General features: G+C 50.9%; 1 protein-coding gene across 1 annotated transcript; it reads right to left on the minus strand.

Annotated features, from left to right (window-relative positions):
* Positions 1-18,437: 18,437 nt before the first annotated feature.
* On the minus strand, positions 18,438-18,761 carry LOC147970806 (uncharacterized). Its single transcript, XM_087523640.1, has one exon. The coding sequence runs from the start codon at positions 18,759-18,761 to the stop codon at positions 18,438-18,440; it is 324 nt and encodes a 107-aa protein (XP_087379766.1).
* Positions 18,762-19,746: the final 985 nt, after the last annotated feature.

Genomic DNA, 19,746 nt, shown 5'->3' on the forward strand with positions numbered 1-19,746 from the left:
AACTTGGCATGCTGATGTTGGTAATATCATGTATATGGTGCCTTGCATTGCTTGCTATATACATTAAAGATGTCATCTGCTTAGTTTAGACATGCTTTGTGTCAATGCCATCTGTTTAGTTTGTTTATCGTATATGTGAATCATGCAATGCCATCTTGTCTAGCCAGGCATCATATATGTGAATTTTGCAATGCCACCCTGGTTAGCCAGTCATCTTATATGTGAATTATATCATGCCATCATTTTTTATTATGTGTTAAATTTGTCAACAATTTTAGTACATTCAATTACTCTTCCTGTGCATCAGCCATTTGGCACGATCATGGAAAAACCTGGAGTGGAAACAAGGTCTTCAGAGTAGACAATGCTATCTGACGAAGCACGTGTCTTGGTGGTTACCGATAGCTCCTCAGAGGAGGATTCAGAGACAAATGACCAGTCATATTTCCCCCCGAGGTGCATGCCCTAACTTGGGAGGGTTATGTTGCTCATATCGTGTGTATTGTATCTTGCATTGCTATGTAATTTGCTTAGTTTAGACATGCTTTGTGTGAATGCCACCTGTTTAGTGTATAATTACCATATATGTGAATTATGCAATGCCATCTTGTTGCAAGACATTATATATGTGAATTATGCAACGTCATCTTGTTGCAAGGCATTATGCATGTGAATTATGCAATGCCATGCTGTTTAGGCAAGCGTCATATATGTGAATTATATCATGCCATCCTTTTTTTGTATTTCTCATTGCTTTTGTCGACAATGTTTGTATATTCAACTGCTCTTCCCGTAAATCAGCCATTTGAATTGGTGATGGAGAAATCTGGAGTGAAAACAAGGTCTTCAGAGAAGACAATGCTACCTGCTGAAGCAGATATCTTGCTGGTTATAGATAGCTCTTCAGAGGAGGATTCAGAGGCAGATGACCAGTCCTATTATCAACCTGAGGTGTATGCTCAAACTTGGCAGGGTTATATTACTCATATAATGCATATGTTGTATTGCAATGCTTAGTTTTTACATCATATACACAATATTGAATGCCATCTCCTTAGTTGACACATCATATATGCGATTGCCCTCTGCTCACTTCCTTAGTATATAAATCATATATTTGAATTATGTCATGCTATGATGTTTACATAGACAGCATGTATCTGAATTATGGCATGCCAACCTATTTTCTAAAGACATAATATAGTTATATCATCTCATCCTGTTTACATAGTCATCATATTTAAATTATGTCATTCTATCCGTGAATTATATCATGGCATCATGTTTCCATCGACGACATGTTTGTGATTTATGGCATGCCAACCACTTTAATAGACACATCATATAGTTATATCATGTCATCCTGTTTACATAGTCATCATATTTTGAAGTATGTCATTCTATCCTGTTTAGTTAGCCATCATACATGTGAAATTGTGCCATGCTATCCTGTTTAATTAGCCATCATATATGTGATATTATGTCCTGCTATTCTGTTTGCTTAGACAACATAAATGTGAATTATTTCATGCCCTGTTTTCTTCCCTACTATCCATTGCACCTGTCTATCTTACAATGTTTGTACATTCAATTACTTTCCTTGTTTATCAGCCATTTCAATTGGAGAGAGTGATGGCAGTATCTGTGGGAGTAAAAACACGGTCTTCAGAAAATATCGTGCTACCTGTTGATGCAGGTACAACCACGGTTGTACTTGCCCAAGAACCAGCCCCACCACACATAACCCACACTCATGCAGATTGTACCCCTACCCAGTTGGACAGAGAACCAGCTACACCCCTTCTAACCCCAACCCCAGCAGATAGACACCCAGTTCCCGTTGACACAGCACCGTCTCCACCACAGAGCACCCAAACACGAGCAGTTAGTAAGGCAACTGGAGTGCCCAAATCATGAGGACCACCACTCCGAACACAAAGTCAACGCTTAAAGCAGAAGAAGAATTGTTCTCAGGTCAGGTTCCGTAGCTATGGTTCATACTACTTTTCTCTTGCATCACCGTATTTACTGATACCAACTAATTTCAAATTTGAAGGATGCAATTGAAACTCCAATGGCGCAACAGGTATGTTTTAAACCTGTTTCTTCAACGTGTTTGGCTGTTTGCTATTGTAACTTGCTCTATGTTGATTTCAGTTTCAATTGAATAAACAGTTATGTTCTCATGCCATGCACATTACAAGTGTTGTTATTGCTGTGTAGTTTCCCACACTTATATTCTGTCTATGCTACTTTGTCTTAAATAGATATGATTCGAACTGTATCTATCTTGATTTGGCAACATAAACTAGAATCATATAGACCATACAGTGACCATACTACATAGATATATGTTTGTTTCATGCTGTTATCCTGTCCACCTTACTACTGAACTGGTAAACCTGAGATGTGTTTGTTTGTTTGTTTCTCTTTTAGAACGTGGATAAAATATTGGAGAAGAGTACCCTATTATGCAATGGTAAAGGAAGTAATGCAGATAAGGTTCAAGATAGTGAGACATCCCTGTTGGTCTCCAAGAAAGCTGATAAAAACTATATTGAAGACACTGAGACAACCCCAAAGTCCTGTCTTGATGTCCCTGCAGACAGGAAGCCGAAGGACTGAGGAAGTCCCTGCAGAATTCAGATGCATACTTTCTGGTACAACAGCAAGCGCTGGAGGACTTAAGCGCCAAACAAGAGAAAGCTAATAAGCTTGCTAAGCATCTTGCCAGCATTATGGGTACCCAGGATATTGTTTCTTGAGCTCTTCTGAAGTGGTTTCAGTTATGGACTTGTTTTGCTGCGGCGTTTATATGCTGCTGTGTTCCCTATATTTGCACTGGTGGCGAACTTTGATGCTCAGTGGATGTAATATGTGTAATAGCCGTGATAGCCTAGTGTAAGTTGCTTGCTTATTTATTTCCTTGTTGTCTTGTTTATTTGTTTGCTTGTAGTCAGTGTAGTTCTTTTTCTGCGGTTTGCTAGTGGCTGCAATAACCTATTTTTAAAACTAGGCCACAATAACCATGGGCTAATATTTACTGTAGTGACACTGGCCTCCTATGGGCCGTATAAACAGTGGGCCTTCTACGGGCTGTAGAAGCAGTGGCCCGTCTACGGGCCATAGAAACAATGGGCCTTCTATGGGCCGTATCATCAATGGGCCTTCTACGGGCCGTATCATCAATGGGCCTTATACGGGCCGTATGATCGATTGGCCAAACATGGGCCGAACAGACCGCATTCTGGCCATAAACGGGCTAGAGTTGGAATCGTCCGTTCATGGGCCGACCATAATGGGCCATCGTTAATAGGCCGTATTTGATGACGCTATGAAAGCATCCCAAACTATTAACGGACCACAAACGGGCCGACTGTAACCACGGGCTGAATTTGGCCCACAAGCAAAAAATGACAGTAACAGGCCGTAAGTAAACGAATGCTGGAAATGAGCCCAAGAATAAATGGGCTCTGAAGAAGGCCGGAAGATAACATGGGCTGGAAACGGCCCAACGGGATAACGGGCCGTTAATGGGTATAAAGTGATACACTGTTCATCATGGGCCAGTTTCACCACGGGCCGTTAACGGGTGTAAAGTGATACACTGTTCATTACGGGCCAGTTTCACCACGGGCCGTTAATAGGCCAAGAGTTACATAGGGCCTCATATGGGCCGAAAGACGTCATGGGCCATACATGGGACAGAAGTGAAAACGGGCTGTAATCATATTGGACGGCCCAGATGACGCTACTGGGCCTAATTCGGATAGGGCGTAACGGGCCTTGGGTTAGTGGGCTGTAAATGGGCTATATTCGAATAGGCCATTAACAGGCTTTCTATGGGCCGGCCCGCCAGCTTTTGACCAAGTCAAACGGGCCGGCCTTTACACAGGAATGCGCCTCTGTTGGGCCGTGCCACATGTCGACGTATCATAGGCGCCTATCTGACCCACTGACGAGCTGACACGTGTTTCGTCCGACCAATAAGAATTTTACACGTGGAAATTTCCCATTGGTCGGGGCTGTTAACGGGTTATCGGATCCAAAACCCGACCCGATAGCTTAACGGTGTTCCGTTATGGTGGATGCCACATGTCGGTCACCCTTAACGAAAGCACTTCTGTGACGCGCGATTTATCGTCATGGAAGTGGACACTTCCGTGATGATAATTTTGGTAATGTCATGGAACACTTCTACGACAGCACAGGTATGACTATCTTGATTCTGTCATAAATTTGTCATGGATGTACATGCATGACAAAAAAGCGACCTACTGTGACAAACACATATCATCACAGAAGTGTATTTTTTTTGTAGTGCTCCCACGTATAGGGGCACGACTTAGATGCATAGACGCATGGTAGGTTTGTCGCAAGAGGAGTAATCTTCACACATCCCATGTACTGAATATGAAAGGGATAAAGAGTTGGCTTACAATCGCCACTTCACACAAATACAAGTTAAATATACATCATCCAGAGTACAATCAAGGTCCGACTACGGAACCAAAATAAAGAAAGACAACCCCAAATGCTAGATCCCCAATCGTCCCAACTGGGCTCCTCTACTGATCAACAGGAAACGAAACAAAACAACGATAAAGATCTTCATCAACCTCCCACTTGAGCGCGGTTGCGCCACCTGCACTGGTATCATCGACACCTGCAACTGTTTGGAAGTATCTGTGAGCCACGAGGACTCAGCAATCTCACACCCGCGAGATCAATACTATTTAAGCTTATGGGTAGGAAAGGGTAGTGAGGTGGAGCTGCAGCAAGCAGTAATCATGTATGGTGGCTAACATACGCAAATAAGAGTGAGAAGAGAAGCAACACACGGTCGAAAAGCTATAAGTGATCAAGAAGTGATCCTGAAGCTACTTACGTTCAAGCATAACACAAGAACTGTGTTCACTTCTCAGACTCCGCCGAAAAGAGACCATCAAGGCTACACACGTGGTTGATGCATTTTAATTAGGTTAAGTGTCAAGTTCTCTACAACCGGATATTAACAAATTCCCATCCACCACATAACCGCGGGCACGGCTCTCGAAAGTTTATACCCTGTAGGGGTGTCCCAACTTAGCCCATAACAAGCTCTCGCGGTCAACGAAGGATATTCCTTCTCCTAGGAAGACCCGACTAGTCTCAGAATCCCGGTTACAAGACATTTCGACAATGGTAAAACAAGACCAGCAAAGCCGCCCGATGTGCCGACAAATCCCGATAGTAGTCGCACGTATCTCGTTCTCTGGGCAACATCGGATGAGACGTCCTACGAGTAAAACCAACCCTAAACTTTCCCCGAGGTGGCCCCGTAGTCTACTCGGTTCGGACCAACACTCAAAGGAGCACTGGCTCCGGGGGGGGGGGGGGGGGGTTAAAATAAAGATGACCCTCGGGATCACGAAAACCTAAGGGAAGGTTATAGGTTGTTAGGAAAATGTAAAACCAAGGTTGGGCCTTGCTGGAGGATTTTTATTCAAAGCAAACTGTCAAAGGGGTTCCCATAACACCCAACCGTGTAAGGAACGCAAAATCAAGGACCATAACACCGGTATGACGGAAACTAGGGCAGCAAGAGTGGAACAAAACACCAGGCATGAGGCCGAGCCTTCCACCCTTTACCAAGTATATAGATGCATTAATTAAATAAGAGATATTGTGATATCCCAACATATCCATGTTCCAACATGGAACAAACTTCATCTTCACCTGCAACTAGCAACGCTATAATAGGGGCTGAGCAAAAGCGGTAACATAGCCAAACAACGATTTGCTAGGAAAGGTGGGTTAGAGGCTTGATATGGCAATATGGGAGGCATGATATAGCAAGTGGTAGGTGTCGCGGCATAGCAATAGAGCGAACAACTAGCAAGCAAAGATAGAAGTGATCTCGAGGGTATGGTCATCTTGCCTGCAATGTACTCAGAGTTGTCAAAAGCTTGATCCTCGAAAGCGTACTCAACTGGTTCCTCATCTCCTGGATCAACCCAAAGCAAGAACACAATCAAAGGCCCAACAATCAATCATGATGCAATGCACAAACAACATGATGCAAAACATGGCATGACATGCGGGATGTGATATGCAATGCATATGCGTTCTCCGGAAGGAAAAAGGATGAACAAGCAATCAACTTGGCAAACCAAGTGTGCCACTGGAAAGATGAGATGATTTCGGTCGAAATCGATATAAAGATCACCGGAAACGGATGCACGGTTTGCAAATGGCAAGCAAAACAAGAATGGCACAATTCTGCGATTAACAGCACGATGCCATCTAGAATGCAATAGGAAACTAAGCTACTGCACTCCAACATAGCAGCAAGGCATATGGCAGTGATGTACACAAGATGCTTGATAAAACATGAACACTAAGCTACGGCTAAATCACAAAAGAGCAGGTTCAAACAAGCATGGAAAAAGTGCAAAAGATATCAGCTTCACAGACTTGGTGAAAATACTAACATGCTAGAAAATAACATCAGGAAGCCATGTTTAGAGCAAGCAAACAACAAGCTTCATGAACATATCATAGCAATACATGGCATGGAATGAATCTACTAAATGATAGAACAAAAATCCCTTACTGATCATGAGCCAAAAAGGCATAGAAGATATGTTGGCACCCATGTAAACATAGCAAGTTTTATTAACAGTTTGAGAGCATGGCATAAACAGAATTATGAAGGCATCTTTGCGAGCTCAAATCACTCACCACAAAGCCTTGCATGACAAAACAAGCATACTAACAGCACGATGACATGTTCATGAAGCTAACCATGGCAAGAGAAAGTTCATAGCATCCATGAATCAATAGCAACAACCATGGCAAAATTGATTAACATGTTAACATTCTGCCAGGAACATTTTATAGCAAAAGTGGAGCAAGAATAAGACATGCTAAGTTACTCCATAACTGCAAACATGGGTATTGATGGATAGAGCATAACCATATGTCCAAAACATCCTTACTGAAGCAACTCAAAACAAGCATGGATCTCACTGTAGCATCATGTTTACATGGCATAAAAATAATAGCAGAACAAGGACTTAGGAAAATATTAAGTCACTAAAATCAGCAACATCACAAAGCCTACTTTGCATGCTTGTTCTAGTCACCACATTGATCACGAAAATACATGGCAAGCACCCTTGTAAAGATGGCATGACATAGATCAAAACACATGTAGAGCTCATGCCCATATGATGCACACAACAAATGTGACAAAAATGACAAATCACCCTAAACTGATAAGTAGCAGCAGTAAACAATTTAGAGCACTCTTGCATCAATGATTAGGGCATCAAGATAGAAGCATGCAACAGTACACTAATATGAAGAGCACTCTGAGATGAACAATTCCATATATCATACACCACCATAGGATGAACATGCACAAAGATGCACCACTCACAAGATGCATGCATGATAACAATTCTCAGGGACTTAGCAAAAATAATAGCAAGTCCAAGTGAGTGCTAAGAAGTTAAAGGACACACGGGCGGGGAATAGAGGGGGTTGCTCTCCATGTGCTTCGGCCCAAAATGGTGGAGAGGCTGACTGGGCCGGGGAAGCGGGCCGATGGAGCTGGGCCGACGGAAGGCCGTGGTCCACGTGAGGGTCAACGCGGGCGCGTTCGTCTCCCTCGATCCCGATCGGGACCAGGGAGGCAGGGGCGGTGGCGCCCAATGGCTATGCCGGTGAGGGACGGCGGGTACCGGCTAGATCCAGGCGCGGGGAGCGGATCCGGCAATGGCGATGTCAGGCGGCGACGGGGAACTTCAGGAGGCGGCAGGTCCTACGGTGGTGTGGTGAGGTCATCGGCGATGGGGAAGGCAAGGTTGGGCTCCGGCGAGGCCTGGTGGCCGGAGCTGCGATGTGCGGCGGCGGGTCGAGCGACGCGGGCGGCGGCTCTAGGGCAGAGCGGTCACATGGCTGCGGGCACGCGCCGGCAGAGCGCGGGCTCACGCGGGTCGGATCTGGGCCCCACGGGCCGCGCAGTGGTGGGAGGTGGCAGCGACAGGTGGCAAGGCGCGGTTGGGAGCGGGCGGTGGCGGCGCTGATGTGGCGGCACCGGATAGGTCCGGGCGATGCGGGTGGAGGCGGTGGACATGTCCAGCGACGGGATGGACATGTCCGGCGGCGCGAGGAGGAAGAGGACTAGGGTTAGACCGCGAATTTGGACGAGGTGTACATATTTATAGGTAGGAGGAGGTAGGAGTGTCCAAATGGAGTGTAGTTTTTGCTCACACGATCGTGATCCGACGACGGAGGACATGGGAGTGGTTTGGATGGGTTATTGTGCCGTTTTGGAGGGGTGTTGGGCTGCAACACAAAAGAGGCCTTCGCGGTTACCCGGTTAACCGTTGGAGTATCAAACGGACTCCAAGTGGAACGAAATTTGACAGGCGGTCTACTGGTGGTGTGCCAAGGCCACTATGAAAATCTCAGTCCATTTCAAGAATGTGTAACACCCACTCACAAAAAGAGACAAGAGGGGTGCGCCCGGTGCATGTGGGAGTGTCGGATTGTGAAACGGACAACGGGGAAAATGCTCGAATGCATGAGACGAACACAAATGCAAATGCCATGCACATGATGACATGATATGAAATGCATGACATGAACAAAATGCAAAACGAAAGATAAAACCCCAACCACGAAGGGAATATCATATCACATCTCCGGAAAAGGCAAGAGTCGGAGTTACAAATATGGAAAGTTGTATCCGGGGTGTTACAGTATGCCTCCTCACCGGCCAGTCGAGTTCGTTATTGATCTTGAGCCCAGTACAGAACCCGTTTGCAAACGCCCCTACAAGCTTGGGACAAAAGAGCTGATATAATTTAAGAAACAACTCGACGAACAAGAGTGTCTGGGCTGATCAGACCAAGTTCATCTCCGTGGGGTTGTGGCATTCTTTTTGTCCAGAGAAGGATGGCATGGACCGACTTTGCGTCGATTACCGCCTTGAACAAGAAGACAATCAAGAATAAATACCCACTTCCCAATATAAATGAGCTATTTGAGCGACTCAAAGGTGCAAAGGTGTTTTCCAAGCTTGACCTCCGTATGGGTTATCAACAGATTCACATTCGTGAAGAATACATCCCAAGGACAGCATTCAGAACAAGATTTGGTTCTTATGAATATACTGTCATGTCTTTCGGGATTGTCAATGCCCCTCCTACATTCTCTCACATGATGAACTTCATCTTCAACCCCTACACCAATGAATTCGTCCTGGTGTATCTCGATGATATCCTGGTTTTCTCCAAGAATAAGAAGGATCATGCAAAACATTTGCGATTGGTGCTCGACTAGCTCAGAGAGTAGCAATTCTACTCAAAGTTCTCCAAATGTGAGTTTTTGCTTGATGAAGTTCTTTACCTTGATCAGAGAGTAGCAATTCTACGCAAAGTTCTCCAAATGTGAGTTTTGGCTTGATGAAGTTCTTTACCTTGGTCACATCATCTCCGCCAAGGCATTGCTGTTAATCCAGAGAAGGTTTCTGCAATTGTGAACAGGGAGCCTCCTCAGAATGCTAAGCAGCTCCGCAGTTTCCTTGGGCTTGCAAGCTATTGCCAAAAATTTGTTGAGAATTTCTCAAATATTGCTAAGCGTCTTTCCAACCTCCACCAAAGGCATGTCAAGTACTCCCGGACTCCTGAGTGTGACGTTGCCTTCAACAATCTCAAAGAGAAACTCGTCACAGCTCCTGTCCTAACTCCTCCTGATGAGTCCAAACCCTTCAAAGTTTTCTGTGATGCCTCATTGCAAGGTCTCAGTGCTGTGTTAATGTAAGAGAAGAAAGTTGTGTCCTATACTTCTTGTTAGTTGAAGCCAAATGAAAGGAACTACCCCACTCACGATCTTGAGATGGCGGCAGTTGTCCATGCATTAATAACATGGAGACACCTCTTGTTGGGAAGGCAACTGGACATTTTCACCGATCACAAGAGCCTCAAGTATATCTTCAATCAACCAAACCTCAACCTCCGGCAAACTCGTTGGGTCGAAATGATTCAAGAGTACAATCCAAGTATCTAATACACTCTAGGCAAGGAGAATGTGATTGCGGATGATTTAAGCAGAAAGGCTTATTGCAACAGCTTAATTCTCAAGCCCTTCCAACCTGATCTTTGTGAATCATTTCGAAAGCTCAGCCTCCAAGTGGTTCCTCATGGTTTTCTTGCCAACCTTTAGGTCACTCCAACTTTGGAAGATCAAATTCGTGAGGCACAACTCCTTGATACCATGGTGAAGAAGGTGAAACATGGTGTTGCCAAGGGCTTACCCACATACAAGTGATATCATATTGATGACAGAGACACTTTGTTCTTTGAGGACCAGATTGTGGTTCCAAAAGGTGATCTCAGTGTCGGGGGTGTCATGCGATATATGCCAAAGGATGGCTTATCATGGTGGGGGGTAGTACGATGTCGCCGGTGCCAGGAAACAGGACGAGGGGTAGACACGTACACAGGTGAAATTTACCCAGGTTCGGGGCTCTCCTAGAAGATAACACTCTCGTCCTGCTCTGCGGGGTCTCCGCATGATCACTCAAGCAACAATGGTGGCTACAAGCTTGCTTCTTGAGCTGTTTCTCTATAGGGGGAAGAAGAACAAGGCTAGCCCTAGCTTCCTCTCTCTACAGGTGTGTGTGTGTGTCTAAAGTCTGAACCCTTTGCATGGGTGCAGTGGGGGGTTTATATAGGCCAACCCCTAGGGGTACAGTGGTTATCTGGCCGGGTGTAGGTCCCGGCTTTCAGTGTCTATGGTTGCCGGCTTCTCCGCCGGCTGCTGGGGCCCGTCGCCTGGTGGGTCCCGCCGGCTCTCTTGTACTTCGTCGACAGGTCGTGCCCGCCGCTTGCGGGTCCTGCCGGTAGCTTAACACTAGGGCGATGCCATTGATGATGTGTGCTTTGTCAGGGACGGCGTGGCTACAGTGTCGCCGCCTGGCGGGCGTTCACTATAGCCATTCCCCATTTCTTCTGGTTAATGGCGCACAAACTCTAAGGGAGGGGGAGGACCGCCTTCTAGGAGTTGGCCTCCTCCTGCGCCGGCTGGTTGAGGCTTGCCGCCTTCCTGCTTCTTACGGACAGGTAGGGCCCGCTGCCAGCGGGCCGTACCGATAGCCCGTAATGGGGGGCATTGTCTTCTCTACCATGAGTGACGTCACGGGCCGCGTGGAAACAGTGTCGCGCCGGACGGGGATGTCCTTTTGGTACGCTGCACTGTGGCCACGCCCCGCCTTGGATTCGGGGGTGGCGGGCTGCACTGTAGCCACAACCGTCTTGTCGCCTTAATGTGGTCAAAACTTTGAGGGCATGAGTGGCTGCCTACCAGGAGCCGGCCTCTTAGGAAGCCACCTGCCAGGAGTCGGCCCATCTCATGGCCTCCTTCTGAAGAGCACCGTGCTCCGGCAGCCGGCCGATGCCACTAGTCGGCCCAGAGAGGGCGGTACTTTGTTCTTGGGGTTCGAGGGACGCAGCCAGCCCTGATGTCTTGAATCGCCATGGGGAGCAGATGAGGCTACCCGTGGTCATTTACTCCGACAGTAGTCCCCGAAGCTGGTGGGGCTCCACTGCTGTGAAGGCAAGAAGCCTCAGCAGCTTCCTACTACGAGTGGTCTGGTGATCTTGTTTCGTCCGCCCTTTGAAGTGCCGACTGGTACAACCCGGCCGCGGCCTGGTGGACCACCTGATGATTTTGAAACGTCACGGCGGGAGCCGAGTGGCGCGCCAGCCAATGCGCGTGACGGTACGTCGCCTTAGGCTGGGGCCCGCCACTACCATGCCTCGGCGCGCACGCAGATCTGGTGCGGTCGACGTGAACAGTTGGAATCCCGCCGCGCAGTAACTACACGTTGTTACTACTTGGTATAAGCGGGGTCGTGGGGGCGTGGGCACAGTTAATCCCACGACCCCCATGTTCTTGTCCCTTCGGCTTCGCCGCCTGGGGCTATAAGTAGGGGGAGGTGAGGGGTGGTAGACGCACACGCGCCCCCACTCTCCCCTCTCCCTTCTTCCTCACGCTGCTGCTACTCTTCCGCTACCTTGCTGAAGCGCCGCCGTGGCTCCTAGTCGACGAGCGCGCCTCGCCTATGGAGCTACCGCACCACCGCGAGTCCGCTCGCTCGCCCAAGCTCTTCGCCTTCGTCGAACCCGAGTCCCATGGCGTGGGCCGGAGCATGGGATGGCTCTAACGTGCACGAAGACCACATCATGTTCCTCCGCCAAACTCGGCGGCCGCCCGGCGAGAACTACGTCCGGGCACGCTCGCCGCCCGAGGAGGAGATCTTCCCGGTGCTGCAAGAAGGCAAGTGGATCGTCTTCCGCTCGCACTTCATCCGCGGCTTTGGGATGCCGGCGAGCGATTTCCTCCTGGCCTTTCTCCACTTCTATCGCATTTAGCCGCACCACCTGACGCCTAATACGGTGGTGCTGCTATCGACCTTCTTCACCCTTTGCGTGGGTTATCTTAGCATTCATCCACCCTCGAGTTGTGGGGAGAATTCTTCTACACCAAGCTTGGCACTGCTGCCAAGAACGAGGTGGCTTAGTGTGGCGCCTTCGTCGCAGTGCGCCCACCGGGTGCCGGGAACTGCTTCCCGGCCATCAGCCTGATGCAGTTGGTAAAGCTTTGGCAGCGGTCATACTTCTATGTGAAGAACGTCCACCCGGAGCATGACTTCGTCAACCTGCCAGCGTACAAGGCTGGCCCGCCTGCCGAACCCCGCACCAACTGAACCTTCAAGCCGAAGGCATTATCGGCCGCCACCCTTGCCGCCATTGCTTGGCTTCGGGAGATGACGGAGTCGGAAGGCCTGAAGGCGTCGGACCTGCTGACCGCCTTCGTGGCGTGCCGGTTGCTCCCCCTCCAAACCCGGCCACACCTGATTAGCCGGATGAGCGGGCACCGAGACCCAAGCCTGATGTGCACCAAGGAGATGCCGGACGCGGAGGTGGCCCGCCTGGTAAACTTCATTTCAAGCTGCAAGCTCTTGGAGGTAGAGTGGCAGTTCGGCAAGCGGCCGTACTCCCAAGTAGATCCCCCGCTTGCGGTAAGTCCTCAACTCTTTTTCTTCTCATCTGCTGAGTTCTTCTTTTTGCTGCCTAATCAATCAATCACTCGCGTAGATCCTCTCATCCCAGTCAGCAGCCTATGCCGTGGAGGTGGGCCAAGAATACTTGCCGGACCGGGAGGTGAGTGATGTGGACGACCACGACCTGGGGGTGGCCGCCTTGGAGGAAGACGACGCCACAGGCGGCGGCAACGGAGCAGGCGGCTCCGGAGGAGGCGGGGTCGAGGCGTGGCCGCCAGGCCGTTGTTCGGCAGCCGGCCGAAGAAGCGGAGGAACCCGGCCGCTGCGACCAGGCGGCATGAGGCCGCCGCGAAGGCGGCCCAATTCACAAGGGCCCCAAAGCAGCCCCCAGTAGTATCCGTGTAAGTACTTTGACTACCCTCGCATTTTTTCCTTTGCCTTTCTTGCAACGATGCTTTCTGAATTTTCTCCTTGTCTTTTCTTTGATCAGGGGTCCGCTCTCTCTTGAGCGGTCGGCCTCTGCTTCCATCATTGGGGGGATGGAAAGCTCTGGCAACACCCACCGCATAAACCCATGCACCAAGCTCCAGATAGCAACAAAGAGGAATGCACGGGAGGTGTGTGAGGAGCGGGAAGAGGCCGAGCGGCAGAAGGCGGTGGCGGCGAAGGAAGAGGAGAACATGGCCGCCAAGGCCCGGGCCGATGTCCCGGCCAAGGAACGAGCGGAAATGGTCGACGACCAGCCGGTCACGGAAGGTGGAGAAGGCGATGCCATCATCTTGGGGGCGGAGGAGCCACTGCAAGCGCCGACTGCTAACGCGCCCAACAGCCGGCCAGAGGAGCCGTCGGCTCCACCAGCCGGTAACGAGTTGGTGGTGGGCTCTGCCCTGGTGGTCTGCACTCAGGGGCGTCGTCGCCCGGAGAAAGCGGTGTCGGTGCCAAGGTCGCTGGAAGTTGGGGCCGCGAGCTCTTCAGCCCCCGATGCCGAAGCCAGTAGCGCTGCTCCACCGGAATGGACTCCCGGAGGCGGGAAAAATGTGCTGAACTGTGCCGCCATTGACGTCCAGGCCCATCTCCAGGCCCGAAGCACCGCCCTCCAACAGTACACCAAGGACTTCCTGGCGACGCGGGTCACCATCCGGCTATGTCTCTTGAGCCTTACATTTTTCTTGGAATCTTCTGTGGGGGCTGGGTCGGCTGCTAAGCAGGTGGCTCGGAACTTAAGGTAAGTTCCGAGTGCTAACCTCTTCTTCTTTCTTCTCTTGTCTTGGTTGCAGGACTATCATAACTTCCGTACGGCCGCCTTCAACTCTCACGTCCAGGACCTGGCGAAGCGGACCACTGAACTGACCGATAGTCGGCGTAAGTACTTCTTCCTTATTCACGCGGGGGCGCGCCAGCGCATCCGCAGGGTGTATCCCCCGAGATTTGGGCCGACTGCTGAGCAGTCGGGCCGGATCTTCCAGCGACCACTCTTTTTTCTTTTGCTATCTTGCTGATTGTCTTTTCTTTTTGGTCTTCCGCAAGAGCCAATGCCGACTTGCAGCAGCGCCTGGGCGAAGCGCAAACCGCGTTGCATGCCAAGGAGGAGGAGCACAACCGGATGGAGGAGGAGCTCGACCGCCTGGCCAAGAAATTGGCTGACCAGGTGGACCAGCACCAGGCGAAGCTGCAGAAGCTCCAGGACGCGAAGAAGGCGCTCGAGGCTGAGTTCAAGACCCAGCGCTCGAGCTGGGTCGACAAGGAGAAGGCCTTGACCGACGGCTACGGCGAGATTGAGGACATGCTCGATGGTAAGCCATTCTTCCCTTTCTTCCATCTGCCGATCTCTCTTTCAAGCCGGACTTACGACTTTAAGTTTCTTTTTTCTTCTTGTGCAGAGTATTTCCCTGGTCATGCCGTTGCCGCCAGCCAGGCAATCGAGGCCCACCATGACGAACGAAGGCTGGCTGGTGCATAAATTGCACCCAACGCCCCTCGGACCCTCGCCGAGCAACTGCTTGCCATTCAAGCTCGCCGAGCACTCCGCCATCTGCAGTGCACCGAAGCTCAGGTGGTTTCCGCCCTCCGTCCAAGTACTCCGCTTCTGCGCACCTCCAGTCGGACCTTTGACTGGTTGGAGATGGCCATTGGCCGCTTCGAGGCATGGAAGGGCTCCGCAGCCCGGGCAGGCGCACGGCGGGCTCTGGTGTTCGTCAAGGGGTGGTACCCCGGGCTGAACCTGAACCAACTGACCACCGTCCGAGCTGAAGCCGCTGAAGAGCTGGCGGTGGTGGCGCCCGACCTCTATCGTCATGCTGCGGCGATCGCTGAGTACACGGACACCATCATCTTCCTCCCCGAGCTGACTGAGGAGGGTGCCAAGGCGTCGCCCAACTTGTTCGGAGTTGTGCGGAGGCTCTAGAGGACGGCCGGAAGCTCATCGATCCAGCAGCCGGCCGATCGCTCCATAGGCTCGACCAGTCGGGGCTTGATGCGAGAGAGGATAAGGCTATTTTCTCGCTCGACCTGGCCATTTGACTGCGGGCGGGCAACGGACACTAAGTCCAGTCGGATGCCCTGCGTCGCGTAGAAACGGACCAGGGCGCCCTTGGCAAAGTTTGTGCCATTGTCGATGATGATGCTATGTGGTACACCGTATCGGTTGGTGATGCTTGCAATGAAGGTCACAGCAGTCGGACCATTCTGTTTCTTGATTGGTTTTGCTTCGATGCATTGGTGAATTTGTCCACAAGGATAAGCAGGTGGGTCATGCCGCCGCATGCTGTCTTGAATAGTCCCACCATGTCGAGCCCCCACACGGTGAAATGCCAGGTAAGGGGGATGTTCTTGAGTGCAGAAGCCGGTAGATGCTGCTTGGAGCTGAACTTCTGGCACCCTTTGCAATGCTTGACCAACTCCTTGGCATCTTCCAAAGAAGTCGGCCTGAAGAAGCCATGGCGGAAAGCTTTGGCGACAAGGGATCTAGAGTTCGAGTGGTGGCCGCACTCGCCTTGGTGGATATCTTTGAGTATTGCTTGACCATTCTCTGGTCTACGCAGCGTTGGAATACTCCGTTCATGCTGCGCCTAACAAGCTCTCTCTTTACTATCATGTAGGCACCTGCCCAGCGCTGCACTTGTCGGGCCGAGATCTCGTCAGCTGGCAGTTCCCTGGTAATCAGAAACTTAAGGATGGGCTGTGCCCATGACGATGCTTGAATTTCTTCTACTGCCACTACAGCCACTTGTACTAGGGCGGTTGGGTTAGGAGGTGGCGGTTTGGGGCCGGCCGCCGCTTGTTGAGTTGTTGAAGTCTCTGGGCCGACTGCCGCAGCCCCCGGGCCGAGCTGTGAACTCCCCGGGCCGGGTGCGGCTGCTGCAGTTTTTGAGCCGTCTGGTGAAGTCCCCAAGCTGGTTGCTGCAGCCCCTGGGCCGGGTTGTGAAGTACCGGGCCAGGTACGACTGCCGCAGTCCCCGTGCCGCCTGCCGAACTCCCCGGGCCGGCTGCTGAAGCCCTTGTGTTGGATCCGACTGCTTCGGGAATAGCCGGCACGAAGATAGACTCAGATTCTTAGAAGGCTTGATTGATGGCTTGCGGAGGCACTGAAGGGAGACGCCGGCTGGTATTGCTTGACGGGTGGAGCCGATCCGTGCCAGGGCATCAGCTGGCTCATTTTCGTTCCGTGGCACGTGAAGGAACTCGCACCCCTCAAAATATCCACTGAGTTGCTGAATGAGGAAGCGGTAACTTGCCATATTTGCATCCTTGGCGTCCCAGTCCCCCGACGACTATTGGACCCCCAAGTCGAAGTCACCGTAGCACAAGATCCGGTGGATGCCGATCTCTTTGGCCAGCCGGGGGCTGTGTACTAGCGCCTCATACTCGGCCACATTTTTGGAGAAGTGAGGACAACACCGGCTCCGAAGCCGGTGTGCATTTTTGAGCCATCAAAGTGCATCTGCCAATGGGTGGAGTCTGGATCAGGCGGTAGGTACTGGGTCTCGGCCCAGTCAACGAGTAAGTTGGCCGGTGCTTGGGACTTGATGGCGGTGCGTGGCTGGTAGAAGATGGCGTAGGGGGCCAACTCGATGGCCCATTTGGCCACCCGGCCACACGCATCTCTGCTGCCTATGATCTCGGCAAGTGGAGCAGTGCAGAGAACCGTGATGGGGTGCTCTTGAAAATAGGGCTTGATCTTCTTGGCGGCAAAGTGCATACCGTAGCACATTTTCTAGTAGTGGTGGTAGTTCTGCTTTGAGGTGGACAACACCTCACTCAAGTAATACACAGTCCTCTGGACTGGCTGTGCCCTGCCGACCTCTAGGCGCTCCACTACTATGATAATGCTCACCACCCGGCTGGTGGCGGCGATGTAGAGGTACATGGGCTCTTTGGCAGCTGGGGCCGCCAGGACAGGCGGGGTAGTCAGCATCTTGTTTAACTGGAGAAAGGCCTTGTCCACCTTATCGTTCCACTTGAAGTGAGTGGTTTTCTTCATGATTTGGTGTAGAGGGAGAGCCTTCTCACCCAGCTAACTGATGAAGAGGCTGATGGATTCCAAGCAACTGGTGAACTTCTGAATGTCTCGTAGTCGGGTGGGCCTCTCCATTCTCTCAATGGCTTTGATATTCACGGAGTTGCACTCAATGTTGCGTTCTGAAACCAGGAACACAAGGAGTTGGCTGGCTGGTACCCCAAAGATGCATTTCTCCAGGTTGAGCTTGATCTGAAACCGGCACAGATTTTCAAAAGTTTCCTTGAGATCTTCCAAGAGGGTGCAGCGCTTCTCCATCTTCACCACAATATCGTCTACATAGACGTGGGCATTTATGCCGAGTTGCTTGAGGAGGCACTTCTCCATGCAACGCTGAAAGGTGGCATTGGCATTTCTCAAGCCAAATGTCATTGTCAGGTAGCAAAAGGCTCCGAATAGTGTGATGAAGGTGGTCTTCAGGCGGTGTGCCGGGTTCAACTTGATCTGGTGATATCCTAAATAAGCATCCAGAAAACTCAACAGCTCGCATCCGGCTGTGGAGTCTATCGCTTGGTCAATCCGAGGCAAAGCAAATGGATCCTTGGGACAAGCTTTATTGAGGCTGGTGTAATCAATGCACATGCGCCACTTGTTGTTCTTTTCTAGTACAAGGACTGGGTTGGCGAGCCACTCTAGAAAAAATACTTCCATGATGAAGCCGCCTGCCAGAAGCCGGGCTATCTCTTCACTAACAATTCTTGTTTTCTTCTCCGACAGTCGGCGGAGGGGTTGCTTGACCGGCTTGGCATTTGATCTGACATGTAGCTTGTGCTCGGCGAAATCCGTCGGAACAACCGGCATGTCCTTGGGAGACCATGCGAAGATGTCCCGATTCTCACGGAGGAAAATGACGAGCTCACTTTCCTATTTGCTGTCAAGGTTGGCCCCTATGACAGCGTGCCTTTCCCGGTGCTCAGGGTCCAAGGGAATCTTCTTCGTCTCTTTGGCCGGCTGGAATGAGCCCTGGGTCTCTGACTCTTTGGGATCTGGTGACATGTTCGGCTGCTTGCTGGTCTTGGCCACCACCCGGTCCAGGAGCTTCTTCTCAGCAGCAATCATAAGGGATTCGACCAGCCGGCTCCCGGCTGTGGCACAATCGACCAACTTCTCATAGTCTTCATATATCGTGATATTGCCCTTGGTCCCTGGCATCTTCATCTTGAGGTAGGAATAGTGTGGCACCACCATGAACTTGGCTAGAGCCGGCCGGCCCAGGATTACATGATAAGGGCTCTCGAGGCCCACCGCCTCAAACCAAATCGCCTAGCAGCGGAAGTGATCCTTGTCTCCGAAGATGACATCTATCTTGACCTTGCCGATTGGTGAGTAGGACAAGCCGGGCACAATACCATGGAAAACAGTCCGGCTGGGCTGGAGCTGCCTCTCTTTAATGCATAACTTTTCCATGGTATCGCGGTATAGGATGTTGATGCTACTGCCGCCATCTATCAGAATTCGGGAGAAAGGAGCAGCTCGCCTCTCCATTGCAAGGGTGGCATCCAGCACCAGAGCAGAAGAACCTGGAGAGGGCACTACCTACAGGTGGTCAGCCAGCCTCCAGCTGATGGGCTTCTAAGACGAATGCATGAATTCTGGAGCACTTGAAGAAACGGTGTTCACCTCTCAGTGCTGCTGACGCCGACTGCGCGATCGTCTGCCATGCTGGTGAAGACGACGTAGGCTCCATGCTCTTCGGGGTAGTCATCTTGAATGGCGCCGACTGCTAGTCGGGCCGCCGGCTGTTGAGGAGGAGGAGGAGGCAGGCCAGCAGGTAGAGGGGGCAAAAGTCCTTTGCCCTTGGAGATTCGGGTGAGCCAGTGGCACTTCCGGGTGGTGTGATTGGATGGCTTCGTGCCGTTGTGGAACTTGCAGGGAGCATCAAGGGTCTGCTTGTAGGAGAAGGCGGGTAGCTAAGCAGGCTTGCCACCCTTCTGGTTCTTGGGGCCGGGTTGTCCTTCAGGTTGCTGATCTTCGACTATCGCCACCTGCCGGCTAGTGGAAGCCGGCGACGGGGCCTTGCACTTGTTGTCATTTGGCTGTTGTAGCTGACTATTTTTGGTAGCTGGCATTCTGGGGCCGGAGGGAGCACCTTTCCGGAAGTGTCCACTTGGAGCTCCGACTTCATGGAGGAGTTGGCAGTGGCGTACTTGTATGGTATGATCAACAGTTCATC

The sequence above is a fragment of the Triticum urartu genome, chromosome 5A (genome assembly GCF_056163025.1).
Source record: "Triticum urartu cultivar PI428250 chromosome 5A, HENAU_Tu73, whole genome shotgun sequence".
In the NCBI taxonomy this organism is placed as follows: domain Eukaryota; kingdom Viridiplantae; phylum Streptophyta; class Magnoliopsida; order Poales; family Poaceae; genus Triticum; species Triticum urartu.